This window comes from Hylobates moloch, unplaced genomic scaffold (assembly GCF_009828535.3).
Source record: "Hylobates moloch isolate HMO894 unplaced genomic scaffold, HMol_V3 SCAFFOLD_1, whole genome shotgun sequence".
Taxonomy (NCBI): Eukaryota; Metazoa; Chordata; class Mammalia; order Primates; family Hylobatidae; genus Hylobates; species Hylobates moloch.
The window spans coordinates 887,233-914,107 of NW_026652276.1; the positions used below are offsets into that span (position 1 = coordinate 887,233).

Below are 26,875 nucleotides of genomic sequence, written 5' to 3' on the forward strand. Positions count from 1 at the left end.
CCACCACTGGGCATCCCGGGCAGCTGCCTGCCCTCTCCCCAGACACCTTGCTGGGGGCTCTCTCCCCTGCTCACCACGCGGCAGCGACCCCAGGGCTCTGGTCCCTCCTTGTCACTCTCCTTGCTGCATTTCCCTCCCTCCCCTGCCTGAGGAGTTTTTGCTCAGAATGTGTTCATTAAACTTGTGACTAGGCTCCGTTGGGGAATTCCATGAGGATGAGCGCCTGGCCTTCCAGGTGAGAGGCAAGGGCCAGAGAGGTCCCCTCTGGGGCAGGGTCGCGCCTGCCTCACTCCTGCCAACATGTCTCAGGGCTTCTGTGTCAGAATCATAGGCAGATTCCCAGAGCGACACTCACCCAGTAAAGCCAGTGGGAAGGGGCCAAGGCACCTGGGCCCATTGGCCTCGCTGCCACCGGGAAGATCTTGCTAGGACAGTGGCGGAGGATTTGCTGGACCACACTCAGAGTGGTGGGTTAGACCCTCATGGCCTCCTGCCCATGGCTTACTAAAACAAAGCTCAGAGCCCTACTTTGGCAAATAAAGCTGTTGTAATGTCTCAGACCTGCTTCTAAAATGTTTATCTTCTCTTGCATGCCCTACCAGCAGCTTGTGCCTCCAGCCCACACACTGACGTGAGGCCCTCACGAGCTGCCCCTCCCGCCACGGAGGTGCCTGCTGCCGGCACCCCACGAGCCCTGCGCCTTGCGCACAGTCAGGGTGGGGGTCCCTGGCTGGAGACTGCACTGGGCGGTGGGGGTGGGCTCATCATGTAGGGGACAGGGCCTGGTGAGAGTGGCAGTGAGGACGAGGGTTGGCCACCGAGGTGGGTGGGGAGGCCCGGCACTCACGTGATCTCATGGTGGCTGCTTTGCTGGGTGAGCTGCCGAACCTGGCGCTCACTCTTCCTCTGCTGTCCACAAGCTCCGAGAACCTGCAGAGAGGGTGGAAGGGTCACCACAGTCCAAGCGCCGCCTCGGGCGATGGGGCCGATGGGTGGGGCATGTACCTGGGGGGCTGGGTGGGGGTCTCGGGGGCGCCGTGGTCATTGAGCAGGCGCAGCTCCGGCAGGCGCGCCGGGGGCGGTCTGTTCCTGAGCACCCGAGGGTGGTGTCCTCCCTGGTGCCAGCGTCTGTCGGCGCCATCCCTGGGGGCTGCAGAGCAGACGGGAGGAAGGGGCTGGTCTGGGGCTGCCCTCTGCTCCTGTCCCTGCCCCTGTGGCATGGGAGGTGCCCCTCACACTCAGCCATGCTTGGAGAAGGGAAGGGGGGGCGTGTGCGTGGGCCGTGGTCATCCAAGGTGCTTCCGGCTTCCTCAGATGCCCCGGGTTCCCTTCCAGCCCACCCGCCGCATCCCTTCTGAGGAGGAGCCATGTGCAGCCATGACACAGGCATGCACGGGCCTGAGAATTGTGAGGCAGGGCTGAGTCTAGGCCCCTGCGCGTCACTCAAGTTCTCAAGGGGCTGGGCACTCGGGCTCGGACTCAGGTCCCAGGCTGCCCTGGAGGCACAGTGGTTCTCCCAGTGGCCTCCTGATGGGACGCTTCAGCTGGGAGTCCCCACCGCAGCATATGCCCGGAGAGTGAGGGCGCATCTGTCACCCTAACAGCGTCCTTCAGCCTCCCACGCTGGGCCCTCCTTCCCCGTGAGCCCCCCTTCCCTCTCACTCTGACGCCGGCTCACAGAGGTCCCAGCCTGCCCCTTCTGCCTGGCTGGTGGGCTTGGCCCCAAGCTGGTGGGGGTGGCAGGGTTGAGTCTGAGAACTTGCCAAGCTCATGCACTTCATGTCCCCAGCACAGCCTCATGGGTTAGGGAGGAGCCTGGGGTTGGAGCCCTCTCTTCCCTGGAGAGCCGCCCCCTGCGCTGCTCTGTCTGGCCGTGGCCTCTCCTCCCTGCTTGACTCCGTCTCTTTCTTCTCTCCCTGTTCCGCTCCTGCATTTTCCCACAGCTCCTTCGGTGAACTTGGAAGACGTAAGTGGGGCGTTCGGGACGCTGGTGGAGCCTGGAAGGGCCACCTCTGCACTTGGGAGCAGACCTGAGCCCTTCGGAGCCTCTGTCCCCACTGCGAGCGGCTTCTGCCCTGTGCCTCTGCGCCCCAGCATTCCTGCCTGCCTTGCGGGCCCCCGCCTGTGGCCTCCTGGCCGTTTGTCTGTCTGTGTCCAGTGGCTCTTCATGGGTCAGGCCTGGACTGCAAGGCCACTTCCGGGGGCTTCCTCCTCGCTGCCACCCTTGGCACCCGTTTTCAGGTGGTGCTCGGCCCGTCTGGGATCTATGGGAGGGTCTGGAACAAGCTGAGGCTCCATGTGCTTATTAAGTTGTTGGTGCCACCTGCCCATGAGTCCTTCCTTTCCTCATGGGTTTGAAAAGCCTCCACTTTCATACACAGACTCCTCCCCTGCTAACACGGTCCTGTTTCTAGGCTGTCTGCCTGGCATCCCAGGCCCCTGCAGGGCCAGGTCAGTCCCGGACAGGGTGGAGGGCTGGCAAACACCGCCCCCGCCCACGTGCAGGGCCCACGGCACTCACAGGTGATGATGTAGAGGTGGGCGGGCTCGCTGTGCAGCGGCCCCAGCTCCGTGCTCTGCACTGCTGTCACGGAGAGCTGGTACCGCCGTCCCGGCAGCAGGTCGCGCACGGTGTAGGACTCCAGCTTCCCGTTGGGGACATAGCGGCTCTTGGTGCTCTGGCTGGTGGTCACATTGATGACATAAGCCTCCAGCAAGCTGCCTGGAGTCGGGGCATCCCAGACCACGTGGGCAGAGGTGGCAGTGACTCGGGCGGCGGTCAGGTTTGCTGGAGGCAGGGGCCCTGGATGAGGCAGGGGCAGGGAGAGGTGAGGGGGTGCCCACAGGGTCTTCTGGCGAGAACACAGTTTGAGAACCCGACATGGGCTGCTGCAGCCTTGCTGGAAGCCAGATTCTTTATTATGGAGAAGGGTACAGTGCCGAGGCGGGATGTGGGCTAGCATGTACAGCAGAATCTCCCAACCGAGAGGCCTGCAGGCCCCCGGTTGCCACCCTCCCCTCGGGTTAGGATCCACCTTGTGAAGCTCCCAGGCCCTGGCCTGTCAGCTGGCGCCCTCCCTGCGGCACTGTCGGTTCCCCTGAGCCTGGCTGCATGGAGCCCTGTGCAGACTCCCCTGCCCCACTAGCCTTTCCCGTGCCTTCCCAGGCGGGCAGCATCCGAGTGCACAGGTGGGCAGGGGCCTGCTCAAGCCTCTGTTCCTCACAGAGGGAGCTGCAGCCTCCCCTCTGCCCAGTTCACCCGTCCCTCCCCTGCGCGCTGACTGTCCATGCTGTCGCCCCCCCCATGCACTGGGGAGGGGGTGTGGGCCTAGTGACACCAGGAGCTTAGGGAGCTTAGCTAGAGGGGGCTGGTTGCAAGGTACAAGGGCCCTGGACAGCGTGGGTATCCCTGGCCCAGGGAGTTCCTCTGGCCCTCTGGTCGGTGTCCAGTAGGAACTCCATGCTGAGGAGCTACCAGGAGCCTTTGCAGATGGAGACTGCCCTGGACAGCTGTCCCAGCACAAGGCCCGGCCCAGCCCAGCGGCTCCTGCCCAGTGGTCCCTGCTCAGTGGCCCCAGCGGAAGAGACGTCTAGGATGCCAGGGGCTGGGTTTCTGGTGTTGTGGATGCTTTGGAGAGGACTAGGGGAGGCTGGAAGAAAGCCAGAGCATCTAGAAGATGGCCTTTCGTGTGCCGGGGGCTGCGCCGCTCTACTCACGGGTCCACACGTGCGTCGGCGCAGTGGCCAGGCTCTCCGTGGGGTGCTCCTCTCCTCTTAGCCCACTGAGGGTGGTCAGCTGGATGGTGTACCTCCTCCCAGGCAGCAGGGCCCTGTGGGCAGGAGGTGACAGAGAACAGGGATGTCTGGGACCTGTGTGTGACTCTGCTGCCAGACCGCAGCTCCCCCAGGCAGGAGGTGACCGGGGGGAGGTCGTCCTGCTGCTGGTGGCCCAGACGACCTCCACGAGGGGCAGACTCATGGCCCTCAGAGCCGTGTGCTCCTAGGGTGGGAAGCCAACCCATGGTCTGGGAAGCGGAGGAGGATCGGGTGCACTCGGGGCTGCTACAGTATGGTCAGAGGGTCGGTGTTCAGATGGGAGAGGCCAGAGAAGGGGGAAGTGGTCGCTGTGCAGGGACGGGGGACGGGCCCTCAGCACAGGTGAGTTGATGTAAATTCTCAGGAAACCACGGAGCAACGTGAGGCCAATGCCAGCCCCAGCCCCAGGAAGCTGCTGGCTGGAGTCTTCCTTCCCACTCTCTCTCCGGTCTTTCCTGGCACCCCTGCCTGTGCTAAGCATGAATCAGAAGCTTTCTGGTTGGCGACCAAATCACAGGGGTCCACTGTGGGACTCCTGGGAGAGCTCGGGGCTGTTACCATCTACCCTTGCTGGCCGCTGCTCTCTGAGGGGCCAAGTCACTCTTGTGATCTGTGTGGAAAGTGTGCCCCCAGGTTTTCAGAGCTTTTCCTGCTCTTTTTGGACACTTTAAAACACTATCAAGGTGTATCCTCCCTTGGCAGCCCTGATGAGGTGAGGCGGGAGTGAAGCCTCCAGGGTCTGAGGCTGGCTCACCTGAGACCTTTGCCTCCGCTCGGGTGAGGAGTGGCAGGTGCACAGTCCACACACAGAGAATGTGCCCGAGCCCCGGGCCCTGTGTCCCCGAGCCCCCACCCCTGCCCTCACCCCAGCCCCATGCTCTGGGTGTCCCTTCTTACCCAAAGGTGAACCTGTCCACACTCCTGTCCACATCAGTGGCCTGGTCCCTGAGGGCCTCAGGGTGGCGGATGGACACACGGACCCCACTGACGGTGGCATGGTGGATCCTGTGCAGGACCCACTGCACTGAGATGGTGCTAGCCGTCACATTGGTGACCTCGAAGCCTTCCACAGGGCGGGGTCCTAGGGGGAATGGGCTGCTCAGCAGGTGCTGGCCCCTCCTTGCTCCTGGGGGAGTGAAGGGTCTCAAGATGAGACCAGGCTTGGGAGGGTACTGGGGGCCGCAGAGAGGTACTGGAGAGGGTGTCCCATCAACTGCTCAGGGGACTCGAGCTGAGTGGGATGCCCGGGCTCTGGCCTCCAGGGCTGACAGCTGCAGAAGCCGCTGTGGGCCAGCCTGCCTTACCAGAGGCAGGGGTCTTAGTCTCCATTTCGATGTGGCAGTGACGTGGCAGGGGATGGGCCGGAGTCCCTCTGGACATGAGTAACCCGGACCTCCCCTCTTGTCTGTGCCAGTTGACTATTTTGGTCTAAGAGCACACATGTGGGCCTGGTCTGGGCAATGCTGTCCTAGGAGGACGGACACACAGAGCTCCCAGCGACTGCCGGGAAGGGCCCACTTGTGAACTCCGCTTCCCACCCAGCCAGTCTACTCCGAAGCTCGAGTGCCACTGCTGATGTGCCAGGCAGAGCCCAGAGGGCAGCGCTCAGCTCCTGGCAACTCAGCACCCCGGTCTGTGGACAGCAGTCCCTTCCACCCACCATGGCTGGCTGGAGCCCCTACTCTGCAGCAGGCAGGGCGGGCTCTGTCTTCACTCCAGATACCTTCCGAGGGCAGATCTCACATGCGGCAGCCTCGCAGGTGCTTCTTCCTAAAACAGCCCAGGCGAGCCACCCCCACTCGGCCCCTGGCAGCTCCTGCTGACATCTGCTCAGTGCCACCCTCACGTGCGCCCAGGCTCCCCACTGGCTAAGGTGTGCTGTGTGTCCTTGCTGTGTTGGGAACTCCAGCCCCTTGGTGGTCAACTCCTGCGGGACATGCCCTTGTGGGCCTCTGGGTGGGCTCAAGCTGCCCTGAATGCCTTCTCCTGTCCCTCAATGCTCTTGGCATCGGCATCAAGCTGGGGCCCAGGTGTGGCCAGGAGGCCTTCCTCCCGTGAGAGCCGTCAAGCTCCTCTCCGCCTACCCGCCATGCTACGCATAGGTTTCACCAAACTCACGTGGCCGCCCCGCAGGGCCCTGCCAGGTGCTCGGGCCTCCCTAAATTCCTGGCCACCCACCCATCCATCCATCACGCCACTTCACAGCAGTCCATGCTCTCAGCACCTTTTCCTCTTTCCTCCAGCGTCTAGCACCCCTTCCCCATTCTTGCTCCTGTGTCTGGAGGCCACAGGCATGTTGGGTGAGAGTCCCATGGCCCCATGGCCCTGCACCCCACTTGGTTCCTGCCCAGCCTGTTCCGAGATCCCCTGTGCTCTAGCTGATGCGGCCAGGCTCCGTGGAAGGCCAGCCCTCTGCTTTCTACCGGCCCTGGCCCTGTCTGTCCACCGCCGTGTTCTAGGGCTCCTTTCTCCTCCCCGGAATCCCTCCCAGCAGCAAACAAGCCCACTAAGCCCTGACACCTTCCCTAGAGCGCTCAGCATCTTCTGCTCCCCGACACGGCAACAACCCCACAGGCTGTGCACAACCCGGGCCTCCCCTGCTCTCTTGGCGGCTCAGGCTCTGAGGAGGCTCCTCCTAGGACCCCCTCCTCAGGGGTCACATCTGGTCACAGCTTTCAGTGCCAGCTCCAGTGGAGGCTCTGGGTCTGTCATTCCATCTAGGGCCTGCCCCACGGCTCTTCCCGATTGAGCCACGGATGCCTCCTCTTAGCACATCCGAGCGCCTACATATCCCTGTGAGCAGGTGCCTCTTTCAAACTCTCCCCAGGCCTTCAGAGCACCCCAGAGTCCCAGCCCCTCCAAGCCTGTCCCCGCGGCCCTTGTCTCCCACACTGGCTCCTTCTAGGGACCTTTTGGGAAGCCCCCGTTCCTCCCCAGTCCCACTTCCTAGCTCCATGCCTGGGGGTTGTGCTGCTCCCACTCTTGGCTCTATTCTATGCGCCCCAATCCCACGCCTGTATCTTGTGGACCCGAGGCCACTCCCGCACAGCTGTCTCCCGGTGCTCTTGTCTGCAGCAGGGCGCTGCCTCCAACCCCCAGCTCAGCTGTCTGTCTTGCTGCTGGGAGAACTAGGGAGGTGGACAGCATGACAGCCACCTTGCAGGTGCCGGCGCCAGCGCTGCCCTCGAGGGACAGGGGCTGGGCAGGCACGGCCAGGCTCGGGGACACTCACGCGTGCGGGCCAGCAGCACGGCAGGCCTGCTGATGTCATTCTTGTTGTTACTGTTGCGCTTCACCGAGAAGACGGAGATGTTGTAGGCCCTGCCAGCCGCCAGAGCCCGGAGCTGGTGCGAGGAGCGGGTCCTGTCCACAAAATCCGTGCGGCGGTAGGAGCCGTCGGAGGAGACGTAGGTGACCGCGTAGCCATCAAGCATCTGCCTGGCGGCTGGGCCGTCGGGCGGGTTCCAGGAGATGGAGAACCCGGCCTCCTCCACTCTCTCCATCTTGAGGGCCGTCGGTGGGAAGAGCTCTTCAGGGTTTGGGTCAAAACAAGGGGAGGGGACTGGTCAGCTGTCAGCCATGCACGCCCGGCTCCCGTCGGCAGCTCAGTCGGGTCTGGCTCTTGGGTCTGACACAGCCATCGCTGGCAGAGCCCTTCTTTGTCCCTGGCCACGTACCTCCAGGACAGTCATGCTTTTGAACATGTGACAGTGTCTCAAGCGCACTGGAGGGTTTTATCCCCTCCCTGTTCCTCAGGGAGGGGCCTGGGCAAGCAGCGGCCAGATGCTCTGCCCTTGGGGACCGTTGGGCCCTCTAGGGAGAGGGGACCCCCCACAGCTCCCTCACTGGAGGTGCCCTCGCCACCCACCTTTGGCGCAGTCCTTGCCCGTGTAGCCCACTTTGCAGGTGCAGCTGTGGGAGCCGTTGCTGGCCAGGCAGTAGCCACGGCCCCCACAGGGGCTGGAGAAGCAGGGGTCACTCACTGAGGGGAGAAAAAGTGGCAGTGTGTGTTGGGGCATGGCCAGGGGCCCCCGCTCCAGGCGGACCCTTGCTCCTGGGGCACTGGGTCCCTCCTGCGTGGGTGTGGAGGGGCGGGGGGCACAGGACAGCTACTGCCTCCCTTCGCTTCTGCCACCTCCACTGCCCTGCGGGGCCCAACCCAGCAGCTCCTCCACCCTCCACAGCTGAGTGCCACCAGCTGGACTGGCTGAGGGGAGGAGACACTGGACCAGGACAGGACAGGCCACCACCCCAGTGACAGTCCTGCTTGAGGAGGGGAGGTCAGTGGTCAGGGAGGCCTCATCAGGAGGTATCCCACTGGGGGCTGATTAGGGAGAATGTTCCAGATAGAAGGACAGTGAAGGGCCAGACCTGGGTGTGCAAGAAACTTGGCCTGTCCGAGGGCAGCAGGGCGTGTGTGTGGACGTGAGGCCCCACCCCTGGGTGTGTCCTTGGGTGAAGAGGGGTGTCCGGGGGGTGAGCGCAGGAGATAGGGATGTTTAGAAGGCACCATTGTGGGACCAAGGGAGACAGGTGGAGGGCCACTGGCCTGCGGCCTGAGAAGGGGCCTTCCAAGGCAGCGGGCAGAGCGCGGGGAGCAGGTGGGCAGAGCACGGGGAGCAGATGGGCCTGCCGCCCTACCTGTCTCGCAGTGGTAGCCGAAGAAGCTCTCTGGGCAGACGCACAGGTAGGCCCCGCCGCCGCTCTCACACCGGCCTCCGTGCTGGCAGGGGCTGGAGTCGCAGGCGTCCACCTCTGGAGAACACCCAGAGAGTGGGCCCAAGCCGCAAGAGGGGAGTCTGGGGGAGGGAGGAGAGGACAGCGGGAAGAAGGGAAAGGAGGAGTCTAGGGGCAGAGGCCAGGAGAGAGGGGCAGTGGGCAGGTCCCACCCCTCAGCCCTCCCCAGCACCCTCACCTCCACCCCTCCCTCCCAAGGTGGCCACAGCCCTGGGGGTCCCTCTCCCCAGGTGGCCTGCCCAGCAGGGAATGTGGGGATGCCCCACCTCCTCTCTGATCTTCCAGAGGCCCAGGCTCTGCATGTGGGGCCCACTGGAGGGAGCCCCTACCTGTCTCACAGTGGACTCCGACGAAGCCTGCAGGGCACCGGCAGACATAGGCCCCCGGTAGGTTCCTGCAGGAGCCTCCATTTCTGCAGGGGTGAGCTCGGCACTCATCCCTCTCTGCACAGAGAAGCGGTGTCAAGGGTGTTGCTGGCTCAGGTCCGAGGCGCCTACATGCCCCCAGGATTCGGTGCATTCCCTGGGGCTTCAGTTACCCCTTTCCCAGCTAGGAGTAACTGCTCAGGACGTGTGCTTTTCCTTCCATCAGCCCCACATCCACCCCTCCTCGGGAAGCATGCTACCTCCACTGCCTGCTGGCAAAGCAACACCTCCAGGCCATGCCTTCCTCCAGGCCACCCCGCAATGGGAGGCTCCCCAGGGCCACGACTGGGCACGGCTCCCTGGGCCTTGCCCTCCCTGGAGCCTGCGTTTCTTTCTCAGGCTTAGAGCCCTAGCGAGGTACAAGGGTGTGCAAGGCTCATGGGGCAGGCCTCCCCTCCCTCCACTGGCTGGCAGCACCGACCAGGTGTCAGAGACGGTGACCTGCCCTCTCCGACGCCCACCTTCTCTGCGCCCTGAGGCCAGGCCAGCATTTCTCAGCTGGGCTCTCAGTCTCCCCTGGGGAGGTGCAGGAAGGGATATTTGTAAAATCTTTGTCTTGGATGTCAGAGCTGGCAGGGGCCCGAGAGAGCATGCAGTGGCCACCCTGGCCATCCAGACAGAGACCTGTCCGGGGATCCAGACACAGAACGGTCTGTGGGACCCAGTGCCTCAGGCACATGGCCAGTGTGCTAGAGCTGTCACCCCAGCGGGGCCAGGGCCCCTCTTACCCAGCTCACAGTGGGCGCCCTCATAGCCTGTGCTGCAGAGGCACAGGTACCCAGCAACACGGTCCTGACAAGAGCCCCCATGCAGGCACGGCTGAGACCGGCACTCATCGATTTCTGAGAGGAGAGAGCCCAAGAATAAAGCAATGTGGCCACGATTAAGCCAAATTAAGATGCACATAAACTAGTTCTGAGGGGCCAGACAGAATTCGATGATATGTCATCAGTGCTTGGAAAGGCCAGAGACCAGGGCTGGATATCCTTGGAGTCGGGGCAGGGCAGCGGGCCTGGGGCTCAGTGCCTGGCTGTGCCTGTGAAGCGACAGGGCAGGCTCAAAACCACCCCCAGGGCTCACAGAAGACGCTGTGGGACTTACTTCCAATGGTTCAGGCCGACAGGACAAAGGCCTCAGGGGTTTGACAGAAAATGTCTCATGTCCCATCTTGCCATTTCAATGTGTAATAGTCACCTATGAAACCAGTACATCTGGGACAAATCTTAGTTTTAAAAGATTCACCACAGGTTTCTTTTAAAGCGGGAGTTGTGCTCCTGAATTTAAATGTTTATTTTTTTAAAGTTTAATTTCATGCTTAAAAAGTAAATAAATGGTAATGACTTAGTGACGTCTGGGACTAGCACCCCCCGGCAGCCAGAATGGTGAATGGGCTCGTCCGACCGTGCACCCTTCTCTTCCCTTGTGATAAGAATCTGTGGGTTTATCATTTCCTTGTCTTAAAAATTAGGTTTTCTGGCAGTAAAATAAGTAATTAAAATTAGCTTAAAATTTTATAAATTGCCTAAACAATAATGAATTTGTTTGTGTTGTCTATGAACTTTATTCGTAGTACATCATGATATATATTGTCTTCTCTCAGCATTATAAGAAGAAGAGAACTCCACACCATAGGTCACTGTGGTTCATAGATTTTCACTGCTGAATAACATCACATAGTGTGGTTATATCATACTTCACCCATTTTCATTGGCTAGGTCTTTGGGTTGGTTCTAGACTTTTTCCTTTTTTTTTGTTTTTTTTGAGATGGAGTTTTGCTCTTGTTGCCCAGGCTGGAGTGCAGTGGCATGATCTTGGCTCACCGCAACCTCTGCCTCCCGGGTTCAAGCGATTCTCCTGTCTCAGCCTCCCGAGTAGCTGGGACTACAGGCGCCCACCACCATGCCCAGCTAAAATTTTTGTATTTTTAGTAGAGATGGGGTTTCACTACGTTGGCCAAGCTGGTCTCGAACTCCTGACTTCGTGATCCACCTGCCTCAGCCTCCCAAAGTGCTGGGATTACGGGCATGAGTCTTTGCCCAGCCTAGACTTTTTGCTTTTACAAAAAATGTTGCTGTGTATATTCTTTCCCATCTCCTGGTGCAGACGTGGAAGTTTTTCTTAGGTTTGTACCCAGAAGTGCAATTGCTGGGACACAGTTGATGCAGGCAGACTGCCACATTGTTTCCAAAGTGCTTCTAGCGATTTACACTCTTGCCAGCAATGCATAAGAAATCTTGTTGGTCCACATTCTCACCAGTATAGGCTTTTCAGACTTCTGAACATGTCATGTGCCAGCTGAATACATCTCATTGCACTTTCGATTTGCATTTCCCTGATTCCTAATGAAATAGAATATTTCTATGTTTGTTGGCCTTTTGTATCTCTTCTTCCATGAAATGCCTATGCATGTTTTTTTTCTATTTTCCTATTAGGTTGTTTTCTCATTGATTTATCAGAGTTCTTCATGTAGTCTTGAGACTATTTCTCTCTTCTCCCACTTTGTAGTTTATATTTCACTTTCTTAAGGTTTATGGATTTAGGTTCCTAATTTTCATATAGTCAAACATGTTCATTACTTCTTTTTAAATTATTTTTGTGGCTTAAGGAGTCTTCCACTACCCCAAAGTCAAAAATATATTTACCTATATTTTCCACACAAAATTATATCTTTTTGTTGTTGTTGTTGTTGTTGTTTTTGAGACAGGGTCTCATCCTGTCACCCAGGCTGGAATGCAGTGGTGCAATCACAGTTCACTGCAGCTTTGAACTCTGGTTTCAAGCGATCCTCCCACCCCAGCCTCCTGAGTAACTGGGACTACAGGCGCACGCCACTACGCCTGGTTAATTTTTGTTTATTTTTGTAGAGTTGGGTGTCTCTCTATGTTGCACAGGCTGGTCTCAAACTCCTGGGCTCAAACAATCCTCCTGCCTTGGCCTCCCAAAGTGCTGGGATTATAGGCATGAGCCATGTGCCTGGCCCTGTAGTTTTTTTTTTTTTTTTAAAGAAACATTCAAGTCTTTAATCCACCTGGATTTAATTCCTGTGTATGAGAAATAGAGAACCAATATAATATTTTTCCAAGTACAAAACCACTTTATTGCAGCTCTCATGAATATTTTCTCATACACTTTTGTATTTCTTTCTTTAGAATTTTATAGTTAGGGATGGGCGCAGTGGCTCACGCCTGTAATCCAGCACTTTGGGAGCCCAAGGCGGGTGGATCACCAGAGGTCAGGAGTTCCAGACCAGCCTGGCCAACATGGTGAAACCCTGTCTCTATTAAGAATACAAAAATTAGCTGGGCATGGTGGTGAGTGCCTGTAATCCCAGCTACTCAGGAGACTGAGGCAGGAGAATCGCTTGAACCAAGGAGGTGGAGGTTGCAGTGAGCCGAGATTGTGCCATTGCACTCCAGCCTGGGTGAGAATGAGATTCTGTCTCAAAAAAAAAAAAAAGGTTTATAGTTTTAGCTTTTACATTTATGTTTATCGTTCCTTTTACGCATTTAAAAATTTATGTTTTTGATGCTATTAAAGTAACACTTTCATTTCAAAGTGTTCACTGCTACAACAGGTTCTGTATACTGACCCTGTATCCTGTGATCTAGTTGAACTCACTTGTTACTTCTATAGCTTCTTTCGTAGAATTTCCTTAGGATTTTCTATGTATACAATCATGCTATCTCTAATTCTTCCTTTCCTTCCTTTTATTTCCTTTTCTTGTCATCTGGCACTGTCTAGGGCCTCCAGGACAACGCTGGGAATACGTACTGAACGGACACCTCGCCTTGTGCGGATTCCAGGCGGAGTCTCACCACTGAGTACGCTGGGAGCTGAGGTTTTTCATGGATATCCTTTATCACGTTGAGGAAATTATCTTCTACTCTTAGTTTACTAAGAATTTTAAATCATAGTTGAATTTGTCAAATAATTTCCTGCATCTATTGAGATATACAGTTTTCTCTTTCATCTCCTAATATGATGAAGTACATTGATTGACATTAAATGTTAGACCAACCTGTGTCCTTGAGAAAAGTCCCACTTGGTCATGGCTGTATTACCCTGTTATGTAGTACCGAGCTTGACTTAGTGATATTTTGTTTGAATTGTTGCGTCTATGTTCTTGAGAGATGCTAGTCTGTAACTTCAAATTTTGTAGTGTCTGTGTCTGGTTTTGGTATCAAGGTGAGTTGAGAAGTTATCAAATGAGCTGGGTATCAGTTGAGTTTGGTATCAAATGATAAGTGTTCTTCCCTCCTACATTTTCTAAAAAAAAATGTAGCTCTTTCTAAAAGAGGTTGTACAAAGTTGGTATCATTCCTTTCTTAAACATTTGGTAGAATTCATCCCTGACGCAATCTGATACAGCTGTTCTGAGGAAGGTTTTTAATTACAAATTAAATGTAACAGATATAAGGCTGTATATGTTTTCTATTATTCTCGTGTCAGTTCTGGTAATTTGTCTTTCAGGGTGTCCGTTTCCTTTGAATTGTCAGATACATTGGCCTAGAATTGCTCATCGTGTTCTCTTGTCCTTGAAGTACCGGTAGGATCTTTAATGTTTAAAGGACCCCACTTTAAACAGGAGGTAGGATCTCCTTTTTCATTCTGATCTTGCTAGATTTCTCTTCTTTTCTTGATCAGTCTAGCTAGGGTTTATCAATGTTAATGATTTTTTTTTTTTTTTTTTTTTGAGACAGAGTCTTGCTGTGTCACCCAGGCTGGAGTGCAGTGACGTGATCTCGGCTCACTGCAAGCTCTGCCTCCTGGGTTCACACCATTCTCCTGCCTCAGCCTCCCGAGTAGCTGGGACTACAGGCGCCCGCCACCACGCCCGGCTAATTTTTTTTTGTATTTTTAGTAGAGACGGGGTTTCACCGTGTTAGCCAGGATGGTCTCCATCTCCTGACCTCGTGATCCGCCCACCTCGGCCTCCCAAAGTGCTGGGATTACAGGTGTGAGCCACTGTGCCCGGCCCAATTTTAATGATCTTTTCAAGGAAACAGCTTTTGGCTTCATTTATCTTTCTCTGTATCTGTTTTATAATTACATTTTCTAATTGTTGGTTGCTGATACGTAAGCACATAATTAATTTTGTTGTAATCTATATCGACTAAACATGTTACATTTTATTAGGCTTTTCAAAGAACTAATTTTGGCTTGTCCTTTCTTTTGTATCTTGGATCTCTACTTTATTAATTATGGCTTTTACCTTTATTCCTCTTTCCTTCTACTTTTTTCAGCATCATTTGGTATTTTTTTTCCTAACTTCTGAAGTCAGATATTTAATTAATCAAGTTTGAAATTTTCTTCTTTTCTAACATTGGTATTAATGTCAGTTTCTTAATTTTTGCTTTATATTGACATTATTGTATTAGATGCTTGAATATTTATAATAATTGTATCTTCTTCATGAACGGAACCAATTATCATTGAGAGACATCCTCTCATTCTTAATGCTTTTTGTCTTATAATTTTTTTTGATCGTAATATAGTTAATACGCCAGCTTTATTTTGATTTGTATACACCTATTTTTTCCCTTCACTTTCATTCTTTGTATAGTCTTATGTTTTAGGAATGTCTCTTATAAGAGTGCTAGCTTGTTTTATACCACATCTGGCAATCTCTCACCTGAATAGTCCATTCATATTTGTATTTTTTCTATCATAATTCTTTCCAATCTTAATATTTGCCATGTTTTTCTGATTACTTTTTTCTCCTTTTTGGATAGTGACACACGTTACCATGAAATCTGATAACTCTCCCTTCTCTTAACTGGGTTTATCTTATTATCTTACTTCTTTCAGAAAAGGACACTTTTTTTGCTAAGTCTCTGAAGCTGTGTTTGTATGAGAATATATTTTTTATGGTATCACATTTGAATAACGATTTGACTGGATAAAGATTTTTAGGTATTAAGTTTATTTCTTAATTTTTAATTTTTTAGAGACAGGGTCTCGCTGTCCCCCAGGCTGGAGGGCAGTGGCATGATCATAGCTCACTACAGCCTCCAATTCCTGGGCTCAAGTGACCTCTCACCTCAGCCTCTTGAGTAGCTGGGACTACAGAAGCATGCACCATGCCTGGCTCATTTTTAAAGTTTTTTGTAGAGTTGGGGTCTTGCTATGTTGCCCAGACTGGTCTTGAACTCCTGGCCTCAAATGATCGTCTTACCTTGGCCTCCCAAAGTGCTGGGATTATAGGTGTGAGCCACTGCGTATGGCCTATTTTTATATATATATATATATTTTGAGATGGAGTTTTGCTTGTTGCCCAGGCTGGAGTGCAATGGTGCAATCTTGGCCCATTGCAACCTCCGCCTCCCAGGTTCAAGCAATTCTCCTGCTTCAGCCTCCTGAGTAGCTGAGATTACAGGTGTCTGTCACCACGCCCAGCTAATTTTTGTATTTTTAATAGAGATAGGGTTTCACCATGTTGGCCAGGCTGGTCTCAAACTCCTGACCTCAAGTGATCCTCCCACCTTAGCCTCCCAAAGTGCTAGAATTACAGGTGTGAGCCACCGCACCCAACCTATTTCAATATTACTGTTTGGGATTTGCTGAGCTTTTTGAATTTGTGGGTTGATGTATTTCTTTGTTTTTAGAAAATATCCAATTATTATCTCTTCAAATATTCTTTTGCCCATTCTGTCCTCTATTTCTGGGACTTCAATTATGTGCTTGTTTGCCTGTTTGATATTGTCCCACAGATCTCCGATGCTGTTTTTTAAAAAATTCACATATTCGGCCGGGCGCGGTGGCTCACGCCTGTAATCCCAGCACTGTGGGAGGCCGAGGCGGGCGGATCACGAGGTCAGGAGATCGAGCCTATCCTGGTTAACACAGTGAAACCCTGTCTCTACTAAAAATACAAAAAAATTAGCCGGGCGTGGTGGCGGGCACCTGTAGTCCCAGCTACTTGGGAGGCTGAGGCAGGAGAATGGCGTGAACCCAGGAGGCGGAGCTTGCAGTGAGCTGAGATTACGCCACTGCACTCCAGCCTGGAAGACAGAGCGAGACTCCGTCTCAAAAAAATAAAATAAAATAAAAATTCACTTATTCAGAATTCCTAATTCATTTTTATTTTTTCTCTCTGATCTGTAGTTCAGATAACTTTGTTGTCCTGTCTTTGAGTTCTATGGTTTTTTTCTTCCATTGTATCCATTTTGTTGTATCCATTTTGTTAAGCCTATCCAATTTATTCATTTCCGCTGGGCACAGTGGTTCACGCCTGTAATCCCAGCAGCTTGGGAGGCAGAGGCAGGAGGATCTCTTGAGCTCAGGAGTTCAAGACCAACCTGGGCAACACCATGAGATCCTGTTTCTACAAAAATAAATAACAAATAAAACCATTCATTTCGGATATATTTTCAGTTCTAGATTCTCTATTTTGTTACTTTTTTTCTCTGATCAAATTCTCTATTCTCTCAATCATTCTGCCTCTCTTTTCCTTTTTAACATAAAGAAAATTTTAATGGAATTTTAAAGTCTTTGTCTAAATTCCAACACTTGGGTGATCCGTAAGGTCTTTTTCTATTGATTGTTTCTTCTTTAGATTATGTGTCATAATTTCTTGCTTCTTAGACATAGTGTGTATAAGAACAGTGGAAATCAAAGTAGAAAATTTCACACTAGGATGAACATACTGTATTCTCTACTAGGTAGCAAGGTTGAGTAGCTGACCTGTGGTATCATTAGGAGTTGAGCTGGGTTGGGGCTAGAGCAGTTTTAAGTAGTTTCAGCTCAAGATTGGTTTTAAACGCTTGAGGATTTGAACAGGCCTCTCCCCCCGGGGGGACTTGGAATCTAATCCTTGTGAGACTATCAAATCTTCTGCTTTACAGACCAGCCCCTGGCTTCTCATGGATTTGTAATGATCCTGTGGGTGAGACCTGGTAGGTGCTGAGAACTTGCTCTCTGTATTTGTGGCTTCTCTTGATTTCAATGCATTGTGCTTGCCCCTGCAGCATGACAAGTTTGGCTGGAGGATGAAAGCAGCCAACAGCCTCAACTTCTCTGCATCCTCAACTCTTTGATAGGTTAAAAGATAGGATTTCATAGGCTTCATGGTGTTCCTTTAACATTACAGTGACAGTGGTGGTATTTTGTGACTGTCTACATCCTAACCAAATGGATCTCTTCAGTATTTAACAAAATTCACTATCTTATGTCTGATATTTGCTGTTGAGAAGTTTGATGTCAAGCTGATTCTTGTTCCTTTGTACATGACCTGTTTTTCTCTCTGGAAGTTAAAACTTTTTCTGTTTGTCTAGGATATTCTCGTATTTTACTATGATGTGTCTGGTGTTTGTTTCCCCTTTGCTCCTGTTTGATGTTCTGTGGCCCTTTTAATCTGCTGTTCATCTGGAACTCTGGGAATTTAACTCCCTAGCCACTTACGCTTTACAGTTTTGTTTTCTCTTCTTCTTGGGCTCTGATTATCTCAGCTTTAGCACACCTTCTACCCTCTATAGCACCAATATTTTCTCTTTTTTTTTTTGAGACAGAGTCTTACTCTATCACCCAGGCAGGAGTTCAGTGGCATGATCTCGCCTCACTGCAACCTCTGCCTCCCAGGCTCAAGCGATTCTCCTGCCTCAGCCTCCCGAGTAGCTGGGATTACAGGCATGCACCACTACACCCAGCTAGTTTTTGTATTTTTAGTAGGGACGGAGTGTCACTATGTTGGCCAGGCTGGTCTCGAACTCCTGACTTCAGGTGATCCACCTGCCTCGGCCTCTCAAAGTGTTGGGATTACAGGTGTGAGCCACAGCGCCTGGCCCCAACATTTTCTTTTTTATTTATTTATCTTTCCCTGCTTCTTTCTGGAAAAGTTCTTCAAGCTGATCTTTCAACTCACTCTTCATCTGCATCCATTTATAAATTATGTCTGTTATTTCAACTATTATAGTTTTTAATCTGCTTATTCCCACTTTGTTTTAAAAATAATTTATCGATCCTGTTTTGGATGGCCAATGCCATGTTTACTTTGTAAATTTGTCACAGTTGTTTTATACCGTTAATCCACTTTCTTTTTTTGTATGAGATGGGGTCTTGCTCTGCCACCCAGGCTGGAGTACAGTGGCAGGCTCATGGCTCACTGCAGCCTTGACCTCCCAGGCTCAAGTGATCTCCTGCCTCAGCCTCCGGAGTAGCTGGGACTACAGGCATGTGCCACCACGCCCGGCTAATTTTAAAATTTTTTTGTAGAGATGAGGTCTCCCTATGTTGCCCTTGCTGGTCTTGAACTCCTGTGTTAGTCTGTCTTCTGCACTTCTGCTTCCATTGTACATATTTTCTGGACTTTTATTATTGTTTTCTGAGGCAATCGTACTTTTCAGGTGTCTCAATATCCTGGCTGGTTGCTCATATTCTCTGAGGATATCGGCTTCTCATCTGGCAACATATGGGGGGGAAGTAGCACTGGGAGCGGGGGTCGTCTCCAAGACAGTCAGGAGCTCACCCTGGGGCTTGAAATCCCAGAAGGAAAGGAGGGATGCTTGAAGCCAGGTGTTCCCAGAACCCTTCGCCTGAGGCCACGCAGGTTGGCCTTGGCTTTGCGGGGCATGTGGGGGACAGCGATGGGCTTATGTGCCCCACTCAAATCTGGGTGCTGTCACCCACTGTTCCTAAGCTTGTTTTAAAATCCTTGCTTCGTAAAAACTAGCTCACATCATGCAGACTTTCTGATGGACAGTTTGGACTCCTCTGGCGTAATGCGATGCACCTGCAGGGTGTTAATGTCCCTACTTCTCCAGGGGCTTCGGTCAGAAGGGGCCATGTGTCTAGGCTGTGCACCCCCAGCTCCCAAGCCAGACAGGGGTGGGACCTCGGTGGCAATGCTCTCTGGAGCAGCACTCCTCAAATGGCTGCAGGGGGAAGGGGGATCTTGTTCTGATTCCACAAGTCTTCAAGGGGCCAGGAGTAAGAGGTGGGTCCTGAACCCATATCTGGCTCTTTAGGACTCTGCCCCTGGGCTACCTCTTGGCCTCAGCTACTGTATCTGCAGAGTGGGTATTTGGCTGTTTGATCCCCTGCTCTGGGCTGCTCTGAGGACGAGGAAGCCTTTAGTGAATGGCCCAGAGCAAAGCTGACTGATCATCACCACTGTCACCCCAAAGTCCACATTCACAGACAGGAGACTGAGGGGAAGAGGGGCAGGACCAGGTCAGAGCTGGGCATCCAGGCTTGGGCCTGCAGCCCCTGTGCTCCTCCACATGGCCAGGGTGAGGAGGGTGTGGGCCCCACCTGCCCCACCCCAAGGGCCCACAGAATCACCGAGGCACTGGGGAGGCTCGCTCCAGACACCGTGTGGCTGGCAGACCCGGACACGGCTGGGGGCGCTCAGGCTGTAGCCGCGGTCACATGCATACAGGGCCACTGCGCCCAGCCGCGTGCCATTGAAGCGCAGTGTGGCGTGCTTCACCTCCTCCGGGGGGCCGCAGTCCACCTCTGCAAGGCACAGCAGCCTGTCTCGCAGGGTCCTGTGCCTTCCTGGCCCCTCCCCACCGCTCTGCCTCTGCCCGACCCGGCTGCAGGGCCCAGGGATGTCCTGCTCCCACACTGCCCTTCGCCGGGGAAAGGTGCCTTGACTTCTGGGGCCTGGTTGCCGTGATACGTGTTTCCTTCTTCCCATTCCTGCCTTGCCCAGCTCTGCAGGGATTAGCAAGAAATCCCCACTTGACTCCCCCCGGCCATCTCACCTGCCTGGCACTGGCGTCCCATGTACCCTGCTTGGCCCCCCTGGCCCTCTCACCTGCCTGGCACCAGCATCCCATGTACCCTGCTTGGCCCCCCCGGCCCTCTCACCTGCCTGGCACCGGCGTCCCATGTACCCTGCTTGGCAGTGGCAGAAGAAATCCGTGCCTCGGTCCTCGCAGGTGCCCCCATTCACACACGGGCTCCGGAAGCAGGGGGAGGGGGCTGCCAGAATGCAGGAGGGTCCTGGCCACTGTGTCTTCCCTGAAGGCTCTCGACTGCATGGGGCATCCCGCCTCCTGCACCCAACTCCACCTCCTGCGCCTCCAGGGCCTGGACCAGCTCTGCCCACGTGCCTGTTTTCACATCTACAGAGAGGGTTCACCCCTGGCCGCCCTAGCCTGGCCTCCCACCCACCTTACCTATCTCGCAGTGCCTCCCGGAGAAGCCTGGGGGACAGTCACATTTGTATTTGCCAATGTAGTGGAAGCAGGTGCCGCCGTTGTGACAGGGGCCAGAGGCACACGAGTCTGGCTTCCCTGGAAACAGAAGCCAGGTCAAGGGTCACAGCCCACTGCCCTTCCCAGGTTCCCCAACATCCCAGAGCTGGAGCCTCTTCATGAGAAGCAGACCCACAGCTGGCAGGGAGGGTGCATCAGGGCTGGCCCATCGTTCCTGCCCTCCCCCCTGCCCCTGGGGGCCGCACCGATCTCACAGTGCCTCCCAGTGAAGCGGTAGGGGCAGCTGCAGTGGTACTCGCCGCCCGCCTCCTTGCACGTGCCCCCGTTCCGGCAGGGCCCTGAGCTGCACAGGTGTGGCCGGGCTGTGTGGAAGGACAGAGAGGCAGATGAACGGGGCCAGGCTGCTGGCCCCACAGAGCCACTATACCCTCCTGGCATCTCCTCAGTCCTCTGGTGCTGGTGGGGCCTTCTCGACTAAGCCCTGGGGCCCGGCCGCAGCGGGGGCCAAGCAGGTCCGCACACATAGTGGGGGCTGGGGTGGGGCTTGCAGGCCGGAGACCCCAACTCAGTCACAGGTGGGCCCTTCCTGTGGAGAACTGGCGCCAACACTGCAGCAGACGCAGCACTCCCTCCCTCCTGCACACGGGCATTCCCCATCTGACAGGAAGCGGCTGAGTCTCATCTCCCGTGACATCAGGGTCCCCAGCAGTCAATCTGGATTTCTGTGTGTTCTGTACCTGCATTGGCATTGCCACATTTTCCCTGAGTCCTAACAGTTCCTGGGCCCCCGAGGAGCTCAGATGGTTGGGCCTGTGCTTGAGGCAAGCACATATTTAAAGGTGTCTGCTAAACCAAGCACATCTATCCTGCCACCTTGACAATCACACTGTCAAAGGTCCAGTGAGGAGCACCAAATCCTTGGACCCCTGGGTGTTCTGAGTGGCGGGAGGGGCCTGCCCTACTGGGCTCACTCCTCTCCTGCCAGCCCTCCCACACTGCACGTCCAAGCTCTGGCTGCCCCATCCCTGAGGACAGCCATCCTTGTCCCTTCTGTACTCCCTTTAGGGTCAGAGGTGTCCACATTGGTGGCCCATGTGCTCACGGAAGCTGGGATGCTAGGGGAGGGCTGTGCAGTTCTGGGGCAGGCACAGAACCTTTAGGGCAGGGACACTGGGTACTGGCAGTCTGGCCTAGTGAGGAGATGTGGGCGCTGGTAGGACCCCTCTTGGGTGCAGTGGACTTCATACCACTGGCAGGTGTGAGCTGGAGGAGGGCCAGAGTCAGCTCTGGGCAGGGCCCATGCGGGGCCTCAGGGTGGTCCTAGGAGTGTGTTGAGAGAAAAAGACCTCGTCAGAGCTTGCAAAGAACCAAGCAGTTGGGGTCTTCTCTTTGGAAACCTGCTCTACCTCTGCTGCAGGGGTCGGGGGAGCTATGGGGTACAGGGCTCAGACTTCAGGGTCTTTCCCTCAGGGACAAGGAACAGAGCAGGGGAGGGGCCATGGAAGGCTCCACACCAGTCCAGGCTGTGGGGGTGCCTGGGGCTGAGCCCCTGGAGAGGTGCCAGGCCACTCTGCGGTCAGGCAGCCCCCTCTGGGCACTGGCCACTGAGATGCCAAACAGGTCTGGGGGTCACTGATGGGAGTCCCGACTGTTGCTTCAAACTGCACGAAGGGACGGTCCTGGGTGGGGCCTGGGGGGGACAGCTACGCCTGCAATGTGCTTACAGAAGGACACTTCTATTCTCAAGCGACTAAACGTAATGAAATTCGACATTTTTCATGCTGAATTAGATTGCAAAATCCTAGGAAATTTTTAAAATAAAATTTGATATAATGATTCTAAAATCTATTTGGAAAAATGCTGAGCAGGCAATGAAGCCTATTTTCAGAAGAGCAAGGTAATGACCAGCAGGCCTGGCACTGGTGCAGATCAGAACCGTCCAGACAGTGAGGTGCTCACCTCTAAACACACAGAACAGAGCAGCACATCAGGCAAGGCTCTAGACGAGGTCCAGCAATTCGCGAAACAAAGAGAGACTAGCAGAGAAGCAGGACCGCGGCCCGCGGGCGCTCTCCAGGGTGCTGACGCCAGCCCGGACGCCCCTGCCCGCCATACCTTTCTCGCAGTGCTTGCCGTGGAACCCGCGCGGGCACTCGCAGGTGTAGGAGTCGTCATGGGCATCGCAGGAGCCTCCGTTGAAGCAGGGGTCTGAGTCGCAGGGTGATGGCACGGCTGGGGGCGGGGGGCAGAGGGTGGTCCTGGAGCCTATGCCGCATCCGTGCGGGCGGCAAGAGGCTGGCGGGCACCTTGCCTGCCAGGGTTACCCTGACATCCTGTCTGGAATCAAGGCCACTTAGAATACACTCTGTGGGCATCTTGATTCCTCAGAGTGGGCTCTAAGGCCCCTCCCTGGAATTTCTCTTTTTCTCGATTTTAGCAGAACTCACCCTTCCTTCTACGAGGTAGGACTGAGCTGTGATACAGAAATGCCTTCCTGTCATCACTGCCAGCATCACGTCATTATTCTGTATAATTATACATGATGCAAGTGATTAACCATCTATATACTAACAAACGTATAGTAGTGATATATATAATTACACATGCCTAATTATGTATGCATTCAGTATTTTAATAGCTTGCGCTGGGGCTTAGGGAAGATACCACATGGTGTTTGTACACTTGCAGAAGTGCTTTTCCACCTGTGAGCTTACTCCACTGGGGAAGAGGGGATGTCCAGCCCCATATTACAGGAAGGCTATTGAGAGAGGCTTTCCCAGGTGCCAGCTCTCCTGAGAGTCAGAAGGGAAGAAGGGACTCTGGCCTCTGCCTGCCTCACCCACCACTTTCCCCCTGGCTTCTGTCCAGGCCCCCAGCCCAGCAGGCTCGTCCCCGAGCTACTCACAGTGGCTGGCATTGTGGTCAGTGTGGCAGACGCAGAGGTAGCTCCCGCCGTGCTCCATGCAGTAGCCCCCGTCTGGGCACTGTGTGTTCATGTTACAGGGCATGGCTGTGATTTCTGGAGAGAAAGGAGGAAGCCCCATCCCATATTCCAGTATCTTCCAGCAGACCTCGAGTCCTTGTCCAGGATGGGGCTTCCCAAGACCCAGTGGCCCCAACAGGTTCAGGCACTCTTGTGGCCAGGCCCTTCTGGAGGGGGGTAGAACCAACGGTGGACAGTCTGGACCTGTGGACACCAGCCCAAGCCACCATTCATTTCCCGGTTATGAGGATGCTCAGGTACAGGGCAGGAAGGGTGCCCTGGGCACCTACCAAATTCACAGAGAAGCCCAAAGAATCCCGGGGGGCACTGGCAGAGGGTGGTATTGGCGCCCAGGCATCTGCCTCCGTTGCGGCACTCACAGTCATCGGGGACTCCTGCCACGAAGAGAGGGAGGAGCCTCCCATGTGGGGGCGCAGAAAGATGGCACCCTCGCTCCAGACCCTGCCCTGCTCCTGGCCAACTTCCCATACAAATTGCAGTGGATGCGCACTCACACGTTTCTTCTCAGGGCGTTTCCTGCATGCACCCACAGGAAGGCCCTCCCTGGGTCTCCTGCCCCAGCCCTAAAACGGCAGCCCTTGCAGCCCAGACGCACTCTCCCTGCAGTCCAGGCCCATGAAGCCTTCGGGGCACTCGCACACGTAGCCCTGGTCTGCTTCCACACAGGTGCCCCCATTATGGCAAGGGGCCGAGAGGCAGGCGTCTCCTGCAAGAAAGACAGCAGTCACCAGCGGCCACACAGGGAGTGTGGGGAGAGTGGTCTCCCCGCCCAGCTCCAATGGCACCTTTGGGTTTTCACCTCTGTTCTCATTCCCAAGTGGGATTTAAGCCAGAAGCTTATTTCTGGAAATGGATTTGTAGCTGCGCTGCACCCCATGGAGCTCAGCATCTCCCAGCTCCTCCCTTGGACAGAACAAGAAGCACCAGAGAAACCACCCGGGATTGGAGAGAACAAGAAGCACCGGAGAAGCCACCCGGGATTGGACAGAACGAGAAGCACCGGAGAAGCCACCCGGGATTGGACAGAACAAGAAGCACCGGAGAAGCCACCCGGGATTGGACAGAACAAGAAGCACCGGAGAAGCCACCCAGGATTGGACAGAACAAGAAGCACCAGAGAAGCCACCCAGGGGCCAGAGGCCTCCAAACGTTTCTGGTCAGGCATCCCTATCAGCGAAGTATTTGGGATTTTCCAGGTATCTTTCTGCTGATCTCTAGTTTAATTTTGCTACGGTCAGAAAACAGAACCCTTTTCAATGTATTGGGCCTTACTTATGGCCCACAATGTGGCCTATGATGGCCACGAGCTCTTGAGAAAAATGTGAGCACTCTATAAATGCCAAGCAGGCCAAGCCCAAGTCTTCTCTAGCTTTACTGATTCCCTGTGTACATGTTCTATGAACTGCTGAGAGGGGAGTGTCGAAATCTCCATCAGTAATTATGGACCTATTTCTCCTTGCAGTTCAGTCAGCTTTTGCTTTATGTGAATAGGTGTTAATAGGTACAAGCATATCTAGAGTTATGTCTTCTGGATGAATTGACCCCTTTATCATTGTAAGAGGTCCCTCCTAATTCCCAGCAGTATTCCCTAAAGTTTAATTTATTCGATATTAATATAGCCACTGCAGCATTATCTTGATTAGTGTTTACCTAATCTTACTTTTTTTTTTTTTTTTTTTGACAGTCTTGCTGTCTTGCCAGGCTGGAGTGCAGTGGCGTGATCTCGGCTCACTGCAACCTCCAACTCCCTGGTTCAAGCGATTCTCCTGCCTCAGCCTCCTGAGTAGCTGGGATTACAAGCACGCGCTACCACGCCCAGCTCATTTTTGTATTTTCAGCAGAGATGGGGTTTCGCTGTGCTGGCCAGGATGGTCTTGATCTCCTGACCTCGTGATCCGCCCGCCTTGGCCTCCCAAAGTGCTGGGATTACAGGGGTGAGCCACCGCGCCAGCTACTTTTTGGTTTTTAAAGATGTTCAATTTCTTCATGTGCTTTCAAATGTGTCTTTGTAAATTAGTATACAGTAAAATTGACTTTTGTTCACCACATCTCTATGAATTTTAACACATATATAGATTTGTTTAACCCCCACCACAATCAGGATACACAACATTCCATCTCCCTAAAAGACTTCTTTGGTCTCTCTCTTCAGGGTCACAGAGCTCCTGTTACCCCTCAGTCCCTGGCAACTACTGATTTGTTCATTACTATAGTTTTGTTTTACGAAGAATGCCATTTAGTGGAACCATAGAGGATATAATCTTTGAGACCAGCTTCTTTCACTCAGCTTAATACCTCTGAGATCCATCTAAGTTGTCATATGTATCTATAATTGGTCCTTTTTATGACGGAGTAGTATTCCACCATACAGAGGTTCCACAATTTGTCCATCCATTCACCCAGTGAAGGGTATTTGGGTTTTGGAGTTTGGTGATTATAAATAGAAATAATATAAACATTTGTATATGGATTTGTGTGTAAACATACGTTTTCATCTCTTTAGAGTTAATACCAAGGAGTGGGATTGCTGGGTCATATTATAAGCATATACTTAACCTTATAAAAAGCCTGCCAAACTGTTTTCAGAGTGGCTGAACCATTTTGCATTTCCACTAAAAATGTGTGAGAGTTTCAGTTGCTCTGTATCTACACCAGGTCAGTATTATTATTTTTAGACATTCTAATGAGCTTGTTGTGATTTCTTGTAGTGGCTTTTATTTGCATTTCACTAATGGCTTATATTAATGACAAGAATATTTTTCCATCTGTTTATTCACCTCCATATATATATCTTTTGTGGCCAAGTGTCCGTTCAAGTCTTTTGTCCATTTTTAAAATTGGGTTGTTTGTTTTCTCACAGTTGAGATTTGAGAATTCTTGGTGTATTCTGATCACAAGTCCTTTGTTGGGTATGAGTTTTGCAAACATTTTCTCCTGGTCTGTAGCTTGTCTTTTTATTCTTTTAACCATGTCTTTCACAAAGCAAAAGTTTTAAATTTTGATGAAGTCTAATTTATCTTTTTTTTTTTTTTAATGAATCATGCTTTTGCTGCTAAGAACACTTTGCTTAAGACCAGGTCATAAAGATTTTTTTTTTTTTTTTTTGCCTATGTTTTCTTCTAAAAATCTTATAGTTTATGTTTTTCCATTTAGGTTTATGATCCATTTTGAGTTAATCTTTGTATAAGGTGTGAGGTTTAAGTTGAGGGTTTTTTTTTATACATATAAGGATATCTAATTGTTTCAACCCCATTTGTTGAAAAGATTATCCTTTCTTCATTGGATTAACATCATTTTCGAAAATTAATTGGCCATATTTGTTTGGGTTTAATTCTGAATTTCCACTCCTGTTTCATTGATCCATGTGTCAGTCCCTTTGCCAATATCACACTGAATTGATCACTGTGGCTTTACTGTAAATCTTAATACTCAGTAGTGTGATTCCTCAAAATTTATTCTTCATCAAAATTGTTTTGGTTTTCTAAATTCTTTTTCTTGCCATATAAATTTTAGAAGCAGTTTGTCTACATTTACAAAAGATTCTGCTGAGACCTCTGTTGGAATCATGTTAAATCTATAGATCAATTTAGAGAGCACTGCCATATTTACTATGTTGAGTCTTCTAATCCATGAACATGGTATGTCTGTCCATTTACTTGACCGTGATTTCTTTCATCAGCACTTTGTAGTTTTTCAGCATGCAAATTCTCTCATGTTTTAGTAGATTTATACTA

The 26,875-nt window shown here is 52.8% G+C and overlaps 1 protein-coding gene across 6 annotated transcripts in view; it reads right to left on the bottom strand.

The window, feature by feature from the left end:
* The window catches only part of SNED1 (sushi, nidogen and EGF like domains 1), a 63,854-nt gene that overhangs the window by 24,017 nt on the left and 12,962 nt on the right, over positions 1-26,875 (bottom strand). For 5 of the 6 annotated variants that reach the window (XR_009212856.1, XM_058436531.1, XM_032761607.2 and 2 more), the window contains 18 exons: positions 23,737-23,847; positions 23,411-23,515; positions 23,043-23,156; positions 22,253-22,369; positions 20,383-20,499; positions 20,099-20,215; positions 19,788-19,901; positions 19,257-19,430; positions 9,707-9,820; positions 8,883-8,996; positions 8,458-8,571; positions 7,685-7,798; positions 7,049-7,345; positions 4,714-4,897; positions 3,718-3,830; positions 2,522-2,803; positions 1,006-1,150; positions 848-930 (listed from right to left, as the gene is read on the bottom strand). Coding sequence is in view for 5 of the 6 variants with exons in the window: in XM_058436531.1 (XP_058292514.1) it covers positions 848-930; positions 1,006-1,150; positions 2,522-2,803; positions 3,718-3,830; positions 4,714-4,897; positions 7,049-7,345; positions 7,685-7,798; positions 8,458-8,571; positions 8,883-8,996; positions 9,707-9,820; positions 19,257-19,430; positions 19,788-19,901; positions 20,099-20,215; positions 20,383-20,499; positions 22,253-22,369; positions 23,043-23,156; positions 23,411-23,515; positions 23,737-23,847 (2,529 nt within the window). In the remaining variant the exon portion in view is untranslated. The remainder of the gene's footprint in view (positions 1-847; positions 931-1,005; positions 1,151-2,521; positions 2,804-3,717; positions 3,831-4,713; positions 4,898-7,048; positions 7,346-7,684; positions 7,799-8,457; positions 8,572-8,882; positions 8,997-9,706; positions 9,821-19,256; positions 19,431-19,787; positions 19,902-20,098; positions 20,216-20,382; positions 20,500-22,252; positions 22,370-23,042; positions 23,157-23,410; positions 23,516-23,736; positions 23,848-26,875) is intronic. The other variant, XM_058436526.1, reaches the window with a different exon arrangement.